At 44.8% G+C, this 15,680-nt stretch overlaps 1 protein-coding gene across 1 annotated transcript in view; it reads left to right on the forward strand.

Moving 5' to 3' along the window:
* The window catches only part of TAPT1 (transmembrane anterior posterior transformation 1), a 61,245-nt gene that overhangs the window by 15,262 nt on the left and 30,303 nt on the right, over nt 1-15,680 (forward strand). The window contains exon 3 of the mRNA XM_065913945.1: nt 12,068-12,186. Within this exon, the coding sequence (XP_065770017.1) occupies nt 12,068-12,186 (119 nt within the window). The remainder of the gene's footprint in view (nt 1-12,067; nt 12,187-15,680) is intronic.

The raw sequence follows: 15,680 nt of genomic DNA on the forward strand, positions 1-15,680 counted from the left end.
GTACCACTTTGCACCTGTGGTAGAAACAGCTCACAGTGACAGCAGCCCCCTATAACTGTCGCCTCATGAGAGGCAGGCTCAGTACACCCATCCTTTTCTTTTCCTCATCTGTTGTTGTTCAGTCACCGAGCTGTGTCCAGCTCTCTGCAACCCTGTGGACTGCAACACGCCAGGCTCCTCTGTCCTCCTCTCTCTCCTGGAGTTTGCTCAAGTTCATGTCTGTTGTGTCAGTGATGCTATCCAATTATCTCATCCTCTGTCACCCCCTTCTCTTTTTGCCTTCAATCTTTCCCAGCATCAGGGTCTTTTCCAATGAGTTGACTCTTCACATTAGTGGCCAAAGTTTTGGAGCTCTAACTTTAGCATCAGTCCTTCCGGTAAGTATTCAGGGATAATTTCTGTTTGGATTGACTGGTTTGATCTCCTTACAGTAAGGGACTCTCAAGAGTCTTCTCCAGTACCACAGTTCTTTTCCTCATTCAGTTCAGTTCAGTTGCTCAGTCGTGTCCAACTCTTTGCGACAAACCATGAACCACAGCACGCCAGGCCTCCCTGTCCATCACCAACTCCCGGAGTCCACCCAAACCCATGTCCATTGAGTCAGTGATGCCATCCAACCATCTCATCCTCTATTGTCCCCTTCTCCTGCCCTCAGTCTTTCCCAGCATCAGGGTCTTTTCCAATGAGTAAGCTCTTCGCGCATCATGTGGTCAAAGTATTGGAGCTTCAGCATCAGTCCTTCCAATGAACACCCAGGGCTGATCTCCTTTAGGATGGACTAGTTGGATCTCCTTGCAGTCCAAGGGACTCTCAAGAGTCTTCTCCAACACCACAGTTCAAAAGCATCAATTCTTCTGTGCTCAGCTTTCTTTATAGTCCAACTCTCACATCCACACATGACCACTGGAAAAACCATAGCCTTGACTAGACAGACCTTTGTTGACAAAGTAATGTCTCTGCTTTTCAATATGCTGTCTAGGTTGGTCACAACTTTCCTTCCAAGGAGTAAGCGTCTTTTAATTTCATGACTGCAGTCACCATCTGCGGTGATTTTGGAACCCAGAAAAATAAAGTCAGCCCCTGTTTCCCCATCTATTTCCCATGAAGTGATGGGATTGGATGCCATGATCTTGGTTTTCTGAATGTTGAGCTTCAAGCCAACTTTTTCACTCTCCTCTTTCACTTTCATCAAGAGGCTTTTTAGTTCCTCTTCACTTTCTGCCATAAGGGTGGTGTCATCTGCATATCTGAGGTTATTGATATTTCTCCCAACAGCATTGAAATCACACGCAAATTTCTGGGTAGATTTCTCACAGAAACTTGTAAGCTTTTCATGTTTGTTGTTGTGAGTATTAAATTGTCTTCTGGGAAAATTTTTGCAGGTCTTGATGGGACTTCAGTATAAACCAGTGTTTTTCAAACTGTGGTCTGTTGTAGGACCAGTAGTAGGTGGAATAACCCATATAGTAAGTTGTAATCGATGAGGATTTATTCTGTTTAATTGAAGAATAAAAAAAGTATCGCATTCATTGCCTGTACTCAGGGTAAGTGTTGTTTTTCTTTTTTTTTGAAACTTTGGTTTCACTTGTATGTGTGTGAAACATTATTAACGTGAGAAAAGTTTAGTGGACACCGCTCACACACACAGTTGCCATTTTGTTCTAATCCTATTTCCCATGAGAAAGGCTTTTGGTTTTAGGCCTATTTAGGAAATGTTGATTTAGTCTCTGAGAACAATACTTCAGCTGTTTTAACTGCTTAAAATATACAAAAGAATATCATCTTTTTCACTTTAGAGAAGTTTCTTCTTCTATTAGGTTGGTGCAAAAGTAATTGTGCTTTGGCCCTTTGATATTGGAGTACATTCTTATATAAATGTGGTTATGTTATACCCCATTTTAAGGCGCATTTCTCACTTTTTTTTTTGCTAATGACTTACTACTTGCTGTTTGTTTTACATTTATTTTAAGACTATAAAAATGATGTTAGACAAAAAGGAAATTTGAGCAATTTTTTAATTCAAATTCAAAATGGGTCGTAAAGCAGCAGAGACAGTTCACAACATCAGCAATGCATTTGGCCAAGGAACTGCTAACGAACATATAATGCAGTGGAAATTCAAGAAGTTTTGGAAAGGAGGCGAGAGCCTTGAGGATGACGGGCTTAGTGACTGCCCATTGGAAGTTAGCAACAGGCATTGAGAGCGGTTATCAAGGCAGATCTTCTTAGAACTACATAAGAAGTTCCCAAAGAACTCATCGTCAACCATTCTACATTTATTCGGCATTTGAAGCAAATTGGAAAGGTGAAAAAATTCGGTAAGTGGCAGCCTCATGAGCTGACTGAAAAGTCGAAACAAAATCATTGTTTTGAAGTGTCGTCTTCTCTTATTCTCTTCAACAACAACGAACCATTTCTCGATCGGATTGTGATGTGTGACAAAAAGTGGATTTTATACAACCAGTGATGACCAGCTCAGTGGCTAGACCAAGAAGAAGCTCCAAAGCACTTCCCCAAACCAAACTTGCACCCAAAAAAAAATGGTCTTGGACACTGGTGGTCTCTTGCCAGTCTGATCCACTCCAGCTTTCTGAATCCTGGCAAAACCACTGTATCTGAGAAGTATGCTCAGCAAATGGATGAGATGCACTGGAAGCTGCTACACCTGTAGTCAGCACTGGTCAGCAAACGGGCCCAGCTCTTCTCCATGACAACGCCCACCACACGGCACAAAACCAAGGCTTCAGAAGTTGGGCTGCAGGGTTCTTCTGCCTGTCCGACCTCTCACCAATCCACTACCACTTCTTCAAGCATCTTGACAGCTTTTTGTAGGGAAAACACTGCCATAACCAGCAGGAGGCAGAAAGTGGTTTCCAAGAGTCCGTTGAATCCTGAAGCTTGGATTTTTATACTACAGGAGTAAATAAACTTATTTCTGTTGGCAAAAATGTGTGGATTGTAATGGTTCCTATTTTGATTAATAAAGATGTGTTTGAAAAAAAAAGAAAGATGTGTTTGAGCCTAGTGATAATCTAAAATTCACAGTCCAAAACCGCAGTTACTTTTATACCAACTTAATAAGACTAAGTGGCGCATAGAGGAAAGCACACTTAGATTTCAGTTTAATTCCAGGCTTAAATATGTGTCGTAACAGCATGAATTCACTCTTCTGTCTCTAAGGCCTTTATTTGATGTGGGGAGGGGGTCCCACTTCGGGCATTTATTGTGAGAGTTGAGAGGCAGTCGAGACGTTTATGGTAATATAACTTATTTTTATTGGTTACCTTTGTGTTTATTTGTCTAATATAAAATACCATACTAATTTTTAAGAAACTGTTGTTGTTTTTGAGGGGGATAAATGCTACTATATTTCCACCTAACCTTTGCAAGAAGAGAAACTTGATAATTAAAGAGCGCTTTGTGTCTTCAAGGGTTGCAGATACTATAAAGCATGTAATTAATGCTTATTCTTTTAAAGTCAAGAGAAAGGTCAACTCAACATCTCCAACCAAACCTGTTTTGCGATTATTAAACAGAAAAAAAAGACAGATTTTTTGTGTAATATTGTCAGTAGATAAACATGTTATACTTGACATTTAGTAAATGTGAATTGCTTATATAAAGTAGTTTTTCTAGTTTTATTAGCACATTTTTATACTTGAACTTGTCAATGAAATGTAAGGATATGAAGTTTTGGAGCATTTGTTGGCTTGGGGGCAACATTTCTTCTTTTCCTCCGCAATCCTTTCTCCATGCTCCCACATGCTCCAGTGGTTCTTGTCTAGATCTGCTACTAACTGCTCATAGGCTCCACTTCGGGAGCTGTATTTTTTTCTTCCACACAAGGAGGAAGCTAAACTGCAGTATCCCTGCATCCTGAACTGAGATCCAGGATAGTAAAGTGGTTAAAGGGCATGAACTCAAAGGCCAGCCTGCCTGAATTCGAATCTTGGCTCCACAGTTTATCAAGTGTGAGGCCGTGACCAGTTCACTTCCGTTTCCACGTGCCTCAGTTTTCTCATCCAAGTGTTAATTACGTGGTAAGCCTTCTGTGGGCTTCCTAGGTGGCTCAATGGCAAAGAATCTACCTGCAGTGCAGAAGACGCAGGTTGGATGATCCCTGGGCGGGGAAGATCCCCTGGAGAAGGAAATGGCAACCCACCCAGTCCTCCTGCCTGGATAATCCCATGGACAGAGGAGGGCGGGCTGCAGTCCGTGGGTTCACAGGAGTCAGACAAGACTTAGCAACGAAACAACAGAAACCTTCTGTAAGCGTTTTAGAATCCTTACAAGTCTCACTTCAGCAAATTGGAATGCCCTGCCCTTGGAGAACAGGAAAAAGTTCATAAGGTTTCTTGTCCTGGTTGCACTGCAGTGGCCGTTTCATTTGCAGTGGGGATGGCAGTCGCCCTGGGCTGAGTCCAGTAGGGAGTGGTTGGGAGAGGACTGGTTTTCAAGGTTCTCTGTGTCCCTCTTTGATCTCCGGCTCTATTTCTAACCATCCTGCTTCACTTGCAGATGAGGGGCTCTTCTTGCCCTGGAACGGTCGTGATTTCTGACCCCCAACCTCTTGGATTGCTGATCTCAGGCAGAAAGAACCTTTATGAAAAATGTTTTCTTCCTTTTCTCCTTTCAGTCAAGCTATCTGAAAGTGAAGCTTATGTCTTTCATGGGAGTTTAGCTGATGGCTACAGAGATAAAGCTTGCTCTTTGGAAGAAAAGCTATGACAAATCTAGACAGTGTATTAAAAAGCAAAGACATCATTTGCCAACAAAGATCCATATAGTCAAAGCTATGCATTTTCCAGTAGTCATATGCGTATGTGAGCGTTGAACCATTATGAAGACTGAGCATCGAAGAACTGACTTTTGAACTGTGGTGCGAGAGAAAACTCTTAAGAGTCCCTTGAACAGCAAGATAAAGCCAGTCCATCCTAAAGGAAATCAACCCTGAATATTCATTGGAAGGACTGACGGTGAAGCTGAAGCTCCAAAACTTTGGCCATCTGATTTGAAGAGCTGACTCGTTGGAAAAGACCCTGATGCTGGGAAAGATTGAAGGCAGGAGGAGAAGGGGGCGACAAAGAATGAGATGGTGATGGCATCACCAACTCAATGGACATGAGTTTAAGCAAGCTCTGGATGTTGGTGATGGACAAGGAAGCCTGGTGTGCTGCAGTCCACAGGGTCACAAAAAGTCGGACACAGCTTAGCAACTGAACAACCAACCACCCACCCTCATACAGTTAATTTATCTTCTCAGTCTTAGTTTTGAGTGCTATGTTCCAGGCACTTTTACTTGGGGAAGTACGGAGATAAACATGGGACTCGTGAAGGGAATGGCAAGGTGATGAAAAAGAGGGCACTTGTGTACATTTTAGGGCATACGTGGAGGTATGTGTTAGTGTTAGTCGCTCCATCACGTCCAACTCGTGCAGTCCCACGGACTGGAGCCCACCAGGCTCCTCTGTCCATGGGATTCTCCAAGCAAGAATACTGGAGTGGGTTGCCATTCCCTTCTCCAGGGGATCTTCCCGACCCAGGCATTGAACCTGGGTCTCCCACATTGCAGGCAGATTCTTTACCATCTGAGCCACAGGGAAGTCCATGTGGAGGTGAGGGGTGAGGTATACTAGGGAGACCCAGAGCTGGGAGATTGTTAGCACAAAATACAGGGCAGGTGCAGTGAAAGGATGGGTTAGAACCAGGGACTCTGAAGGTTAGACCAAAGAGTTTAGACTGGCATCGGAAGGAAATTAAAATTTTTTCTCGAGAATAATTTTATCTGTGTGTGTACAGAATGGGCTTTCCAGTGACACAGTGGTAAAGAACCCGCCTACTGATGCAGGAGACACAGAGACCTACCTGGGCTGGATCCCTAGGTCAGGAAGATCCCCGGGAGAAGGAAATGGCCACCCACTCCTGGAACATCCCAGGGACAGAGGAGCCTCGAGGGCTACAGTCCATTGCGGTTGTAAAGAGTCGGACACGAGTGAGTGACTGAGCATGAATACCTAACTGTGACTTAAACAAAAAGGTTTTTAAAAAATTTTGACAAGACTAGAAGGAAAACCTGTTTCCAGCGGATTCATGAGGCCAGCATGAACTCAAGTCCTTTTTATCTTTCTCTTTCACCATCACTGGCAGCAAATTGGCTCTTGGTCCTCTTGCTGCCTTTTACTAGAAAGATGTCAGCTGCCCCTCAGACCTTGTATCTGCATTATAATCAGGAGATGGACAGCGCCCCCTTCTCCACCATCCCTTTCATAGTAAATGAAAAGCTCCCCCAGAGGTGCCCAGTGTGCCGTCTTCCTCCGATGCCTTGTTGGCCAAACTGAGTCGCACAGCCGTCCCGCTGCACGGGGACTGGGCTTTTCCAGCAAAGGGAGAAGCAGGTGGAGGGTGGTGATGGGGTCGTCTGCCCCCCAGAGCTCTGCTTCTGAAGCGTAGCGATGTTCCACGTGGACTAGAAATAAGACAAGCCGGGAGAGGTCAGGCCACTCCAGGCATGCGCTCTTCAGGTTCAGACCAGCTGATTAATTCACCGCTTAAGAAATCTATCCCTCACGTTAAATACATGTCAGATGTAGGGGTGATTATTATGAAGACTTTTATCAAAATTTCTTTTCTATGGTAACATACATTTGTGTAGCTTTGCCTATCCTAAGATGTAGAACTAAAGTGAAGTCATAATTTAGACTTTTCTTTGCCTTGTAATTCTGTGCATTTTGACAGTCTTTTTCATTGTTACCATACTTTGTATATTAGAGTTATTTATAGAAAATTGAATTCAACTGCTTAGTTTTAAATAGTAACTATTTAAGGTCATTGAGTTGAAGAGATAAGTATGACGGTGGGTATAGAACGTTGTGTTTGGGGCATGGACTATGCTACTATTACAAAGGACAGGTTAGTGTCACACAGGCGGTCTTGGGGTGGAGACAAACAGCCTCACCTTCTCATCTCAGGTCCACAGGGAGAGCCCAGTGGCTGATCAAGGCATTGCTTTGGCTTTGACTGTCTTCATCTGAGATTAGGAGGTCGGACTTGGTCATCTCAGGACAGCCGGCAGTCCATGACCCTGTGAATGAGTTTGCGCACAAGAACAGGATGTAGCAGCAAGGGAAAGAGTCACAGAAGGGAGATTTGATATCTCTAGTGGAGGAACTCAATTCTGCTTTTTTGAGTTAGACAGGTGATAAACATTTAGGAAAAATAAATCAAAAACTTCCTTTCAAAATAAGGAATTGAATGAAAATATCACGTAAAACCTTTTTGTTGCTTTGTAGTGTGAGGGTGTGTGAAGAAGATGTAGTTACAGCCGCTGTTTGGCTTCTGTGTCAGTGAGACAGTCCTGAGATGGCGTTGTGAAGCTGGCGGAGAGCACAGAGGCGCTCTTGGCTTGGCTTGACTTGCGCTTCCTCCTTTCCATGCCTGGCAGCAGCTCACGCCCATCTTTCTCCTCGTGGGGGAGCTTTGCTGACTGTTCCTGCCTCCCCTGGGTGCCCACTCCCCAGCCCCTGTCACCACCCCAGTTCACGCACAGCCCTTATCTTTTCCCCAGCGCACCCAGAGCACATCCATCATGCAGCCCTCACTCTGCAGTCCTCCTCGCTAGCTTTGAATTCCCTGGGGAAGCGGTCCCTCCCCAGTGACCTCATATCCCGTGTATAGGACTGAGCAAGACGCAGGAGTGGACCTGAGCCTCACACACTGAGACCGGGGTGGAAAGAAAGCCCTCCTCCTGCTGGACGCCTGCTTCCCGGCCCCCACTCCACAGCAGCGCCGGTGGCTCCAGGAGCTGCTTGGGGGCTGTGGGGGAGATGGATACAGAATTGCCAGAGGTGGCTTCTGCAGCTCAGAGAGGCACCTTCCAATCCCTGTGCTGCTTTCAATTGTAGCCATAACGTTTTATTTATTTTGAAATTCCATGTGGCATTAAAAGGAAGGCAGGAGGTTTTGGTCAAAAAAGGAAACATTTTTAAAAAGTGAAGAAACCTTGCTCTGCTCTCCCTGGAGAGGGGCCAGCATTTTATTTATTACTTTTCAGGTTGGTATCTTTCAGATGATCAAGAGCAATAGCAGTAGATTAAAAATGAGTGTGGTAGGAGCTGGTTGTGGAACTTTTCACTAGCAGGTGATGTTGACCAACAGTGTTACAGAATTGTGATTTTCACATTGAAGTTCAGATGTTAAAAACTTAATGGTAAATCTTTTTTTTTTAACATACAAGCCCAAATCCAGTGACAAGTTTGAGGCTGAGTGGCAGGTGTCGTTGGTAGAAATAGTGCTTCAGTCTCAAAGCCACATCTTCTGCAGACCTGCAGGGGGCTGGCCCTGCCTGTGCTGCTCAGGCCCCAGGTGAGCCCCCGAACCTTGCTGCAGATTTGGGGGCGTGGCAGTGAGGTCCAGGTGGAGATGAGGCTGGACGGAGGCTAGCACCCAGCCCTATTGCCCAGTACCTGCGAAAGGCTTCTGAAACCCTGCCACACGAGAACTCCCGCAAGACAGAAAGGCAGGGGACTCTAGAGCGTGAAGTGAATGCTTAGTTAAGAGAGAGGAGGAGGAAGAAATCAAAACCTGAGTCAGCCCTGGGAAGTTTGCATACAAAACCTCATGTAGCATTTTGTCATCTATCCCTGGGAAAATCCACCAGCTGGAAAAGAGGTATAAGCCGGCAGCTGCAGTGTAGGATTTCTTCTTGAAGCATGTTCATTATGCTTTGGTGTCTTTGCATTTTGTTATTCATATAGTTGCTGGTTCAGAGAGATGACGTATTTATAAGGCTTCCCCCTCCACCACCCTGTAAAGCTGAGACACAGCTAAGGCAGGAGATAGTTATAACTTACACATTATACATAATTTATCACCTTCTACAAGATGGGTAAAGTTGGGGGGGGGGGATAGCGCGGAGCTGGAGCAGGAGAGAAATGGGGAAGGGGCAAGAAAGAGACAGGGACCCAGGGTGCACAGTGACGTGACTACCATCTGATTGGACGGGTGTTCACCCACGGTCTAAAGAGGCAGATTCCAGCAGCATCGTGCTGCTTTGATTTGAGCCACACCACTGTATTCATTTTGACCTTTCAAGTGACATTTAAAGGAGATTTTTGTTTCTCAGAAGGGAAACAGAGGATGGCAAATGACACCAGTCTATCTGCTTTGTAGTTACAGCCTCTACATTTTAGGGACAATTTCATCAGGCATTGCTTAAGACTGCGTGACTACTTTGTGGTTATTTGATCCCAATGAAAAGTAAATGATAATACTTGTCTGTTTTATCGAGGTGGGCTTCCCTGGTGACTCAAGGGTGAAGAATCTGCCTGCAGTGAAGAAGACTCAGGTTCAGTCCCTAGGTTGGGGAGATCCCCTGGAGAAGGAAATGGCAACCCACTCCAGTATTGTTGCCTGGGAAATCCCATGGACAGAGAAGCCTGGCTGGCTACTGCCCGTAGGGTCGCAATGAGTCAGATACGACTGAACGACTAAGCAACCACAACAATCCACAAAATTTTATCAAGATGCCAAAGCACGCTGCCTTCTATACCTAGCAAACACGGCCTGAGATCTTTTGCTGCGCTCACACGGCTTCAAACCTGTGGGGCCTGAAGGCAGACAGCTGCAGGGTGCAGGCCAGCTCCCTGTGGGCACGGCTGTGGGCAGGGGTCCAGCCGCCCAAACCGTGGCTTCCTGGTGTGCCTAGCAGGGCTGACTCAGCAGCTCAGGAGCTGACGGGGGTGAAGCAGGTAGCGCTTGGTGCTAGAGGCCGGAGGACACGGGAGGGCCCCTGGGCCCAGCCGCCCAGATGCCTGGGTCACCGACAGATTAAACCGGACGCCCTGGAGCAGCAGCAGGGCACCCAGGGATTCCTCTGCCTCCCTCCAGGGTGACTGCTCTCAGGATTACATCTTGTCTATTGCCTTTTAGGAACATTTTCTCATTGTCATTTGCAAAGGATTTACAAGAATGCTGTGCTTTGTGAGCGAGCCTAACAGCTGAGCAGTAGGTACAGGCATGGAGTCACTTTCCCACGTTTCTGAACCCTGAAAGGCATAGCTGGGTGCTTTCCTGGCCCCCAGTTGACGTGACTTTGACCGCAGCCACTTGCTTTCCTTCCATTTTCACGCTGTGATCTGTCGGTGCAATAGCTTCTGTGGTCCCTAGGCGCTGCGCGTTCAGGGTGGGGGGATTTTCGCCTCCTGGGCTGATTTAAAACGCGATGGGAAGGCCCTTGGGCGTTTGTTACTGTTGCTTGCCATAGATGAGAAGCGATACTAAAACGAGTTTCTCTAAGCCTAAGAGGGATGACTGACGGAAAGCCCGCTTCTGTAAGAGACGCTGTCGGTCTGCGGAGGAGACCCCCGAGCGGGGCGGGGCGCCGTCACGGCGGCGTCTGCTGTGGCCTCGCCCCGCTCGTGTGCCCCGTCCGCTCCGCGCCCTGTCACATCTCTGGTGTCTGCGTCCTCCCGTCTCCTAGGGACACACCAATCATGCCGGATGAGGGCCATCCTCGTGACCGCATTTTAACTTGATCCCTCTTTAAGAGCCCCCTCCCCAAGCACAGTCCCGTGCGGAGGCGTGGGGAGGGAGGGGTGTGGTCAGGGCTTCCGCATATGAATTGCGGGGAGGGTGTGCAGTTCTTCCCGTAGCAGGGTGGGTTTTAGCTACTGAGTACATTTCTGTAGGACAGCTTATTGACTAAGTACATGGAGTGTTGTGTGTGAGGGTGTGTGCATCATACCATGTTTGCGCGTCAAATGTACAGAAAGTCATCCCTCTTAAAATAGTACAGGTTAACAGCCTGGGTGTGGCTACTTGCTAAGGCATCACAAGATTCTACCCTCCATCTGTGAAGTATTGTTGTTCAGTCGCTAACTTGTTTCCGACTCTTTGTAACCCCATGGACTGAAACACTTCAGGCTCCTCTGTCCTCCGCTGTCTCCCAGAGTTTGCTCAGATTCAAGTCCGTTGAGTCGGTGATGCTGTCTAAACACCTCCTCCTCTGCCACTCCCTTCTCCTTTTGCCTCAGCGTCAGGGTCTTTTCCAATGAGTCCACTCTTTGCATCAGGTGGCCAAAGTATTGGAGCTTCAGCTTCAGTCCTTCCAATGAATACTCAGGGTTGATTTTCTTTAGGATTGACTCGTTTTGATCTCCTTGTTGTCCAAGGGACTCTTTAGAGTCTTCTCCAGCACCACAATTCAAAAGCATCAGTTCTTTAACAGTCAGGCTTCTTTATGGTCCATCTCTCACATCCATACATACCTACTGGAAAAACCACAACTTTGACTAGATGGACCTTTATCAGCAGAGTCTCTGCTTTTTAAGACACTGTCTAGGATTGTCATAGCTTTCCTTCCAAGGAGCAAGCCTCTTTCAATTTCATGGCTGTAGTCACTGTCTGCAGTGATTTTGCAGCCCAAGAAAATAAAATCTGCCACTGCTTCCACTTTTTCCCTTCTATTTGCCATGAAGTGATGAGAGCATGAAATATAGTCCTAAATTTAACAGATAAAAGTGTACAGTGTCACCTGAAATAGGAAGGATGTGGCAGGTACACAAGAAAGGGGAAGCGATGCAGACATTAACAGCTACTCTTCCAGTTAGGAATAATGACTTCTTTGCACAGCAAGTTCATTCAAGTGTACCTAAAATTGTGTTAAAGTGAATAATCTCTTTACATTAAAGTTAGAGTTTACGTTTTATCTGAAAGATTTTCTATAACATCTCTGCAGCTTGAGGAAGTACCCAGAGAGCTACATCGGATGTGACATAGTTGTGGTTGAGGGTGATTGTCTTTGAAATAATTGATTTGTGTAGGTGGTGAACCAAGGGCTTCGGAAGAAGAACTGCAAGCTTGCATCTTGCAAAGGAGTTCTTCATTAGGACATGGCTCGTTTACACAAGGAGAGCTGCTAACTTGTTTTTCCCAGAGCTGAGTTATGAGAAATCAATTTCCTAACAAGTTTAGAAATTCCTTGATTGTTTGAAATATTCATCTACAACATTTTAAAGAATATTTATTTTGCATTTTGTCTTTTACGTTCTTCTCTCCTTTTAAAATCCAGCTCATGGTGTTTGGAATCTTTCTGTGCCTGGATGCATTTCTCTATGTGTTCACCCTGCTTCCTGTCAGAGTCTTCCTGGCCCTGTTCAGGCTCTTCACCCTGCCTTGCTATGGCCTAAGGTAAGTTTTAAGATGATGAACTATTGTAAAGGCTTAAATTATTTTTGCTACTTGTGCTTAATAATCACTTGGATAGATTTTTTTAGAATAGGGATAATTTATTAAGTTTCTTTTACAATTTGGCCCTTAATGCATCAACTAATGCTGTTTATCTTTGTAGTGAATATTATATAATATTTCTACTTTTTATCTGTACTTTTTCTTCCCCACCCCCCCCCCCAATGGTTCTGAACCAGAACCTGTTTGGCCAGGCGACAGATGTTAATCATGCAGGAGAGTGTGTGCGTGTGTGTTTACTTGCTCAGTTGTGTCCGACTCTTTGCAGTCCTATAAACTGTATCCTGCCAGGCTCTTCTGTCCATGGAATTCTCCAGGCAAGAAAACGGGAGTGGGTAGCCTTTCCTTTCTCCAGGGGATCTTCCCAACCAGGGATCAGACCCAGGTCTCCTGCGTTGCAGGCGGATTCTTTACCATCTGAGCCACCAGGGGGCATAGAAAGGGCCCAGCACTGACGGTCAGGCCCGACCGCATGGCCACCACGCAGGCGCAGCCTGTACCTTTATTTTCTTCCTGTCCCCAGCCTCTTAAGCATCATCTGTATAAAGTGAGGACCAGGTTCTAGGCTGGGGAGTGGAGGGGCGGGTAGCATCAGTAGCCCCTGTGGAACCCCCACTGCAGGGCTTCTCCTCCATCTCATTTAAGAGCCAGTGTCTTTGTGGCCTGGCACACCTTACCTGCTTACAGGTGAGATACCCTCTGATTTGTAAAAGGGGAAAACCCTGACAGACATTGTCCTGGTGGGAAGAATCAGACAGCCTGGCCCAGCACTAATGAACTGATGACTCGTGAGCCACTGCCTGACTTCTCTCAGCCTGTGTCCCCATCCTCAGAAAGAGGATATTTAGAGCCGGCATCTTTTACTGCAAAGACTGAGAGATGTAAAAAGAATACCCAGCGTAGTGACCGGAACAGATACTAGTTTCCTTCCTTCCTTCTCTTCCGGGACTAGGAACAGGAAGATGAAAATGTAAAGCTTACATGAATCTTGATGCTTTATTGGTCTTGAGGTTAGAAATTGAATTTTACAGTTTTTTTCTCGTAGTTGTGTCTCCATGCCTCTACCCTGTGTAGTCCCTCTCTGTAACATTATTACAGTTCTTAGCACAGTTGCCCAAGTTGCATTTCTAACATTGCTTCACTTTTTAAAATACATTTCATTCCGTGAAGTTTCAGAATACTGAAATGAATAATATGTGAAACTTAGCTATGAAGTAGGTGACTCTTCCATGGGTATATTAAATGTATAATTAATAGCATTATTATCAATAACCACAGAAACTGAGTTATATTATACAATATATACAGAATTATATGTTTTTTTTCAAAGTCATGGAAGTTTCTCTTAGTAAATGAGCGTGTACTTGATATTTAGTAAGTACCGAGTGACATTTGGCCTTTTTGAAAATGAGCCTTAATCAACTTTAGTAAGGAAGAAATCCCTCCAATATAAATTAGAAGAATTTTATTTATCATGATATTATGATAAGAATAAAAGCTCTCCTTTGCAAGATCACATGGAATAAAACAATTATAAGGATTAAGATTACATCATTGTTACATGTAGTACTTTATACTCTGTCTTCTTACTCTGCTTCCGGAATGAAAGAATTATGTTTTATATTAAGTACAGTTAACCAAGTGGGAGAATCTTTTTTAGGAATTTACCATCAACTTTAAGGTATTCAAGTACCTGATTTATGCCTCTGGAAGAATTTTTAAGAAGGCCTTATTCATACCAGGAGTCCTTTTTGGAAGATATCTGTAACATTCACAAAGCCTCACTTTGTATACTATCACTATTTCTTTATCATCTTTGGGAGCTCAATAAAGTCATGGTTATTTCAGTTACCTTTTCAGAAGAGTGAAAAAAAATTCTAATAAGACATGTACTAAACAGAAGTCTTCATGTGTGATTGCGTAACAAGGATGAACACATGGAAAGTTGGGTAAAGCCAGGTGAGGCTGCCTAACATAAAATAACTCATGCCATATATAGATTTTGATGTCTGCTCCATGAGCTAGGTTACCTCTAAGTTATTCTCGGCTCACTAGTGTGAGGCAAGTTCCTACTCTAGCTACCTTTAAGCTTGTTCTGTGTGGCTGTTGGCGTGATGAGGTGGAGGGTCAAAAGGATGTGTAACCTAAAGATTCCTTCCTTCTGGAGGGGCTCCTGGGGTCTCAGCCCTCAGTGGATGTTCACGGGGTGAGTAGCAAGGGGATTTGCCGTGTTCTCGAGGGCCGTGTTCTCTGTTTCTGGGCTCTTATTTGAAGAACCGTCTTGCTGCTGCAGAGGCGTCTAAACTGTGTCCCTGTTCCTGGGGGAGCAAGGCACCAAGGTCGCCTAGAGAAGCCCTTTGGTGTTCGTTCTGGAAACCTTGAGAGCTGTTGCAGAGTGCCGGGGCGCCTTCAGCCCTCTGCTCCTGGTGGCTTCAGTGGGTGGTCAGTGGTCCCTGGAACCGACCTTTCCTAGACCTTTTCAGATTTTTTTTTAGCAGATAAAATAAAGATGATAACTGCCATATATTACTTTAAAATGCTTTTCAATCTAAGTTACTCTGAGTGACGTTTTAAAGCAGGATTCAAGTCTGTTCCGTTTTCTTGCTCTTGCAGCCAAGCCCACACTAGAGGGCAGCCGTCGCACTGCTGCAAGGCGCCGTTCTGTTTTCCTGGGCAGATGCTTCTTGCTGTTCTGCAGTTTGGATCCTCTGAAAAGTGACATTTTATGCCGTCACTTACATCTGTGTGCATAACATGAAGCGCAGTCAAAGCGGTATAACAGAGCTTCAGCACTTCTGAGCGCTCCGTGAGCACAGGCAGATCATACAGAGTGTGGAGACCCTGCCTTCCTGTCGCAGCGCCCTGCCTGCTCTATCAGAATGCAGTGCTTTGCTGACAGTAACGTGGGCTGCCATTCATATTTTCTTTGAGCAATTTAGGGAGCAATGTCTTCTGAGCATTATTTTTTTAAAGCTCCCAACTTGAAATATAATGTAAAAAATTGTATTACCAAAACTATTGTTAATACTTGTCTAAAATCTTTCAAATATTTTAGGAGTATATAAATACATTTCCTTTTTTACAAAAGTATTAATCAGACAAGTTTTGCCTTTTTCTACCAACATTCTACTTCTCTTAAGGATTATTTGACTTTTCTGTCCTGTGGCTGTATCATGTTCCATCTTTTTCAGCAAGCAAAAAGTGTTCTTTCCTTCAGTCTGACTTAATTTTTTCGAAGAGATAAGAAAGAGACCAGCAAAGAGGTCAATTGTATTTTTTTCTATTTCATCTTTCTCACACTCCTGTGTTTTAGTTTCCTTTCTGTTAAAAAAAAAAAAGGCTAGGGACTTCCGTTGTAGTCCAGTGGTTAAGATCCCATGCTTCCAGTGCAGGGGCACAGGTTCGATCCCTGGTCAGGGAACTAAAATTCCACCTGC

The sequence above is a fragment of the Muntiacus reevesi genome, chromosome 22, assembly GCF_963930625.1.
Source record: "Muntiacus reevesi chromosome 22, mMunRee1.1, whole genome shotgun sequence".
NCBI lineage: Eukaryota > Metazoa > Chordata > Mammalia > Artiodactyla > Cervidae > Muntiacus > Muntiacus reevesi.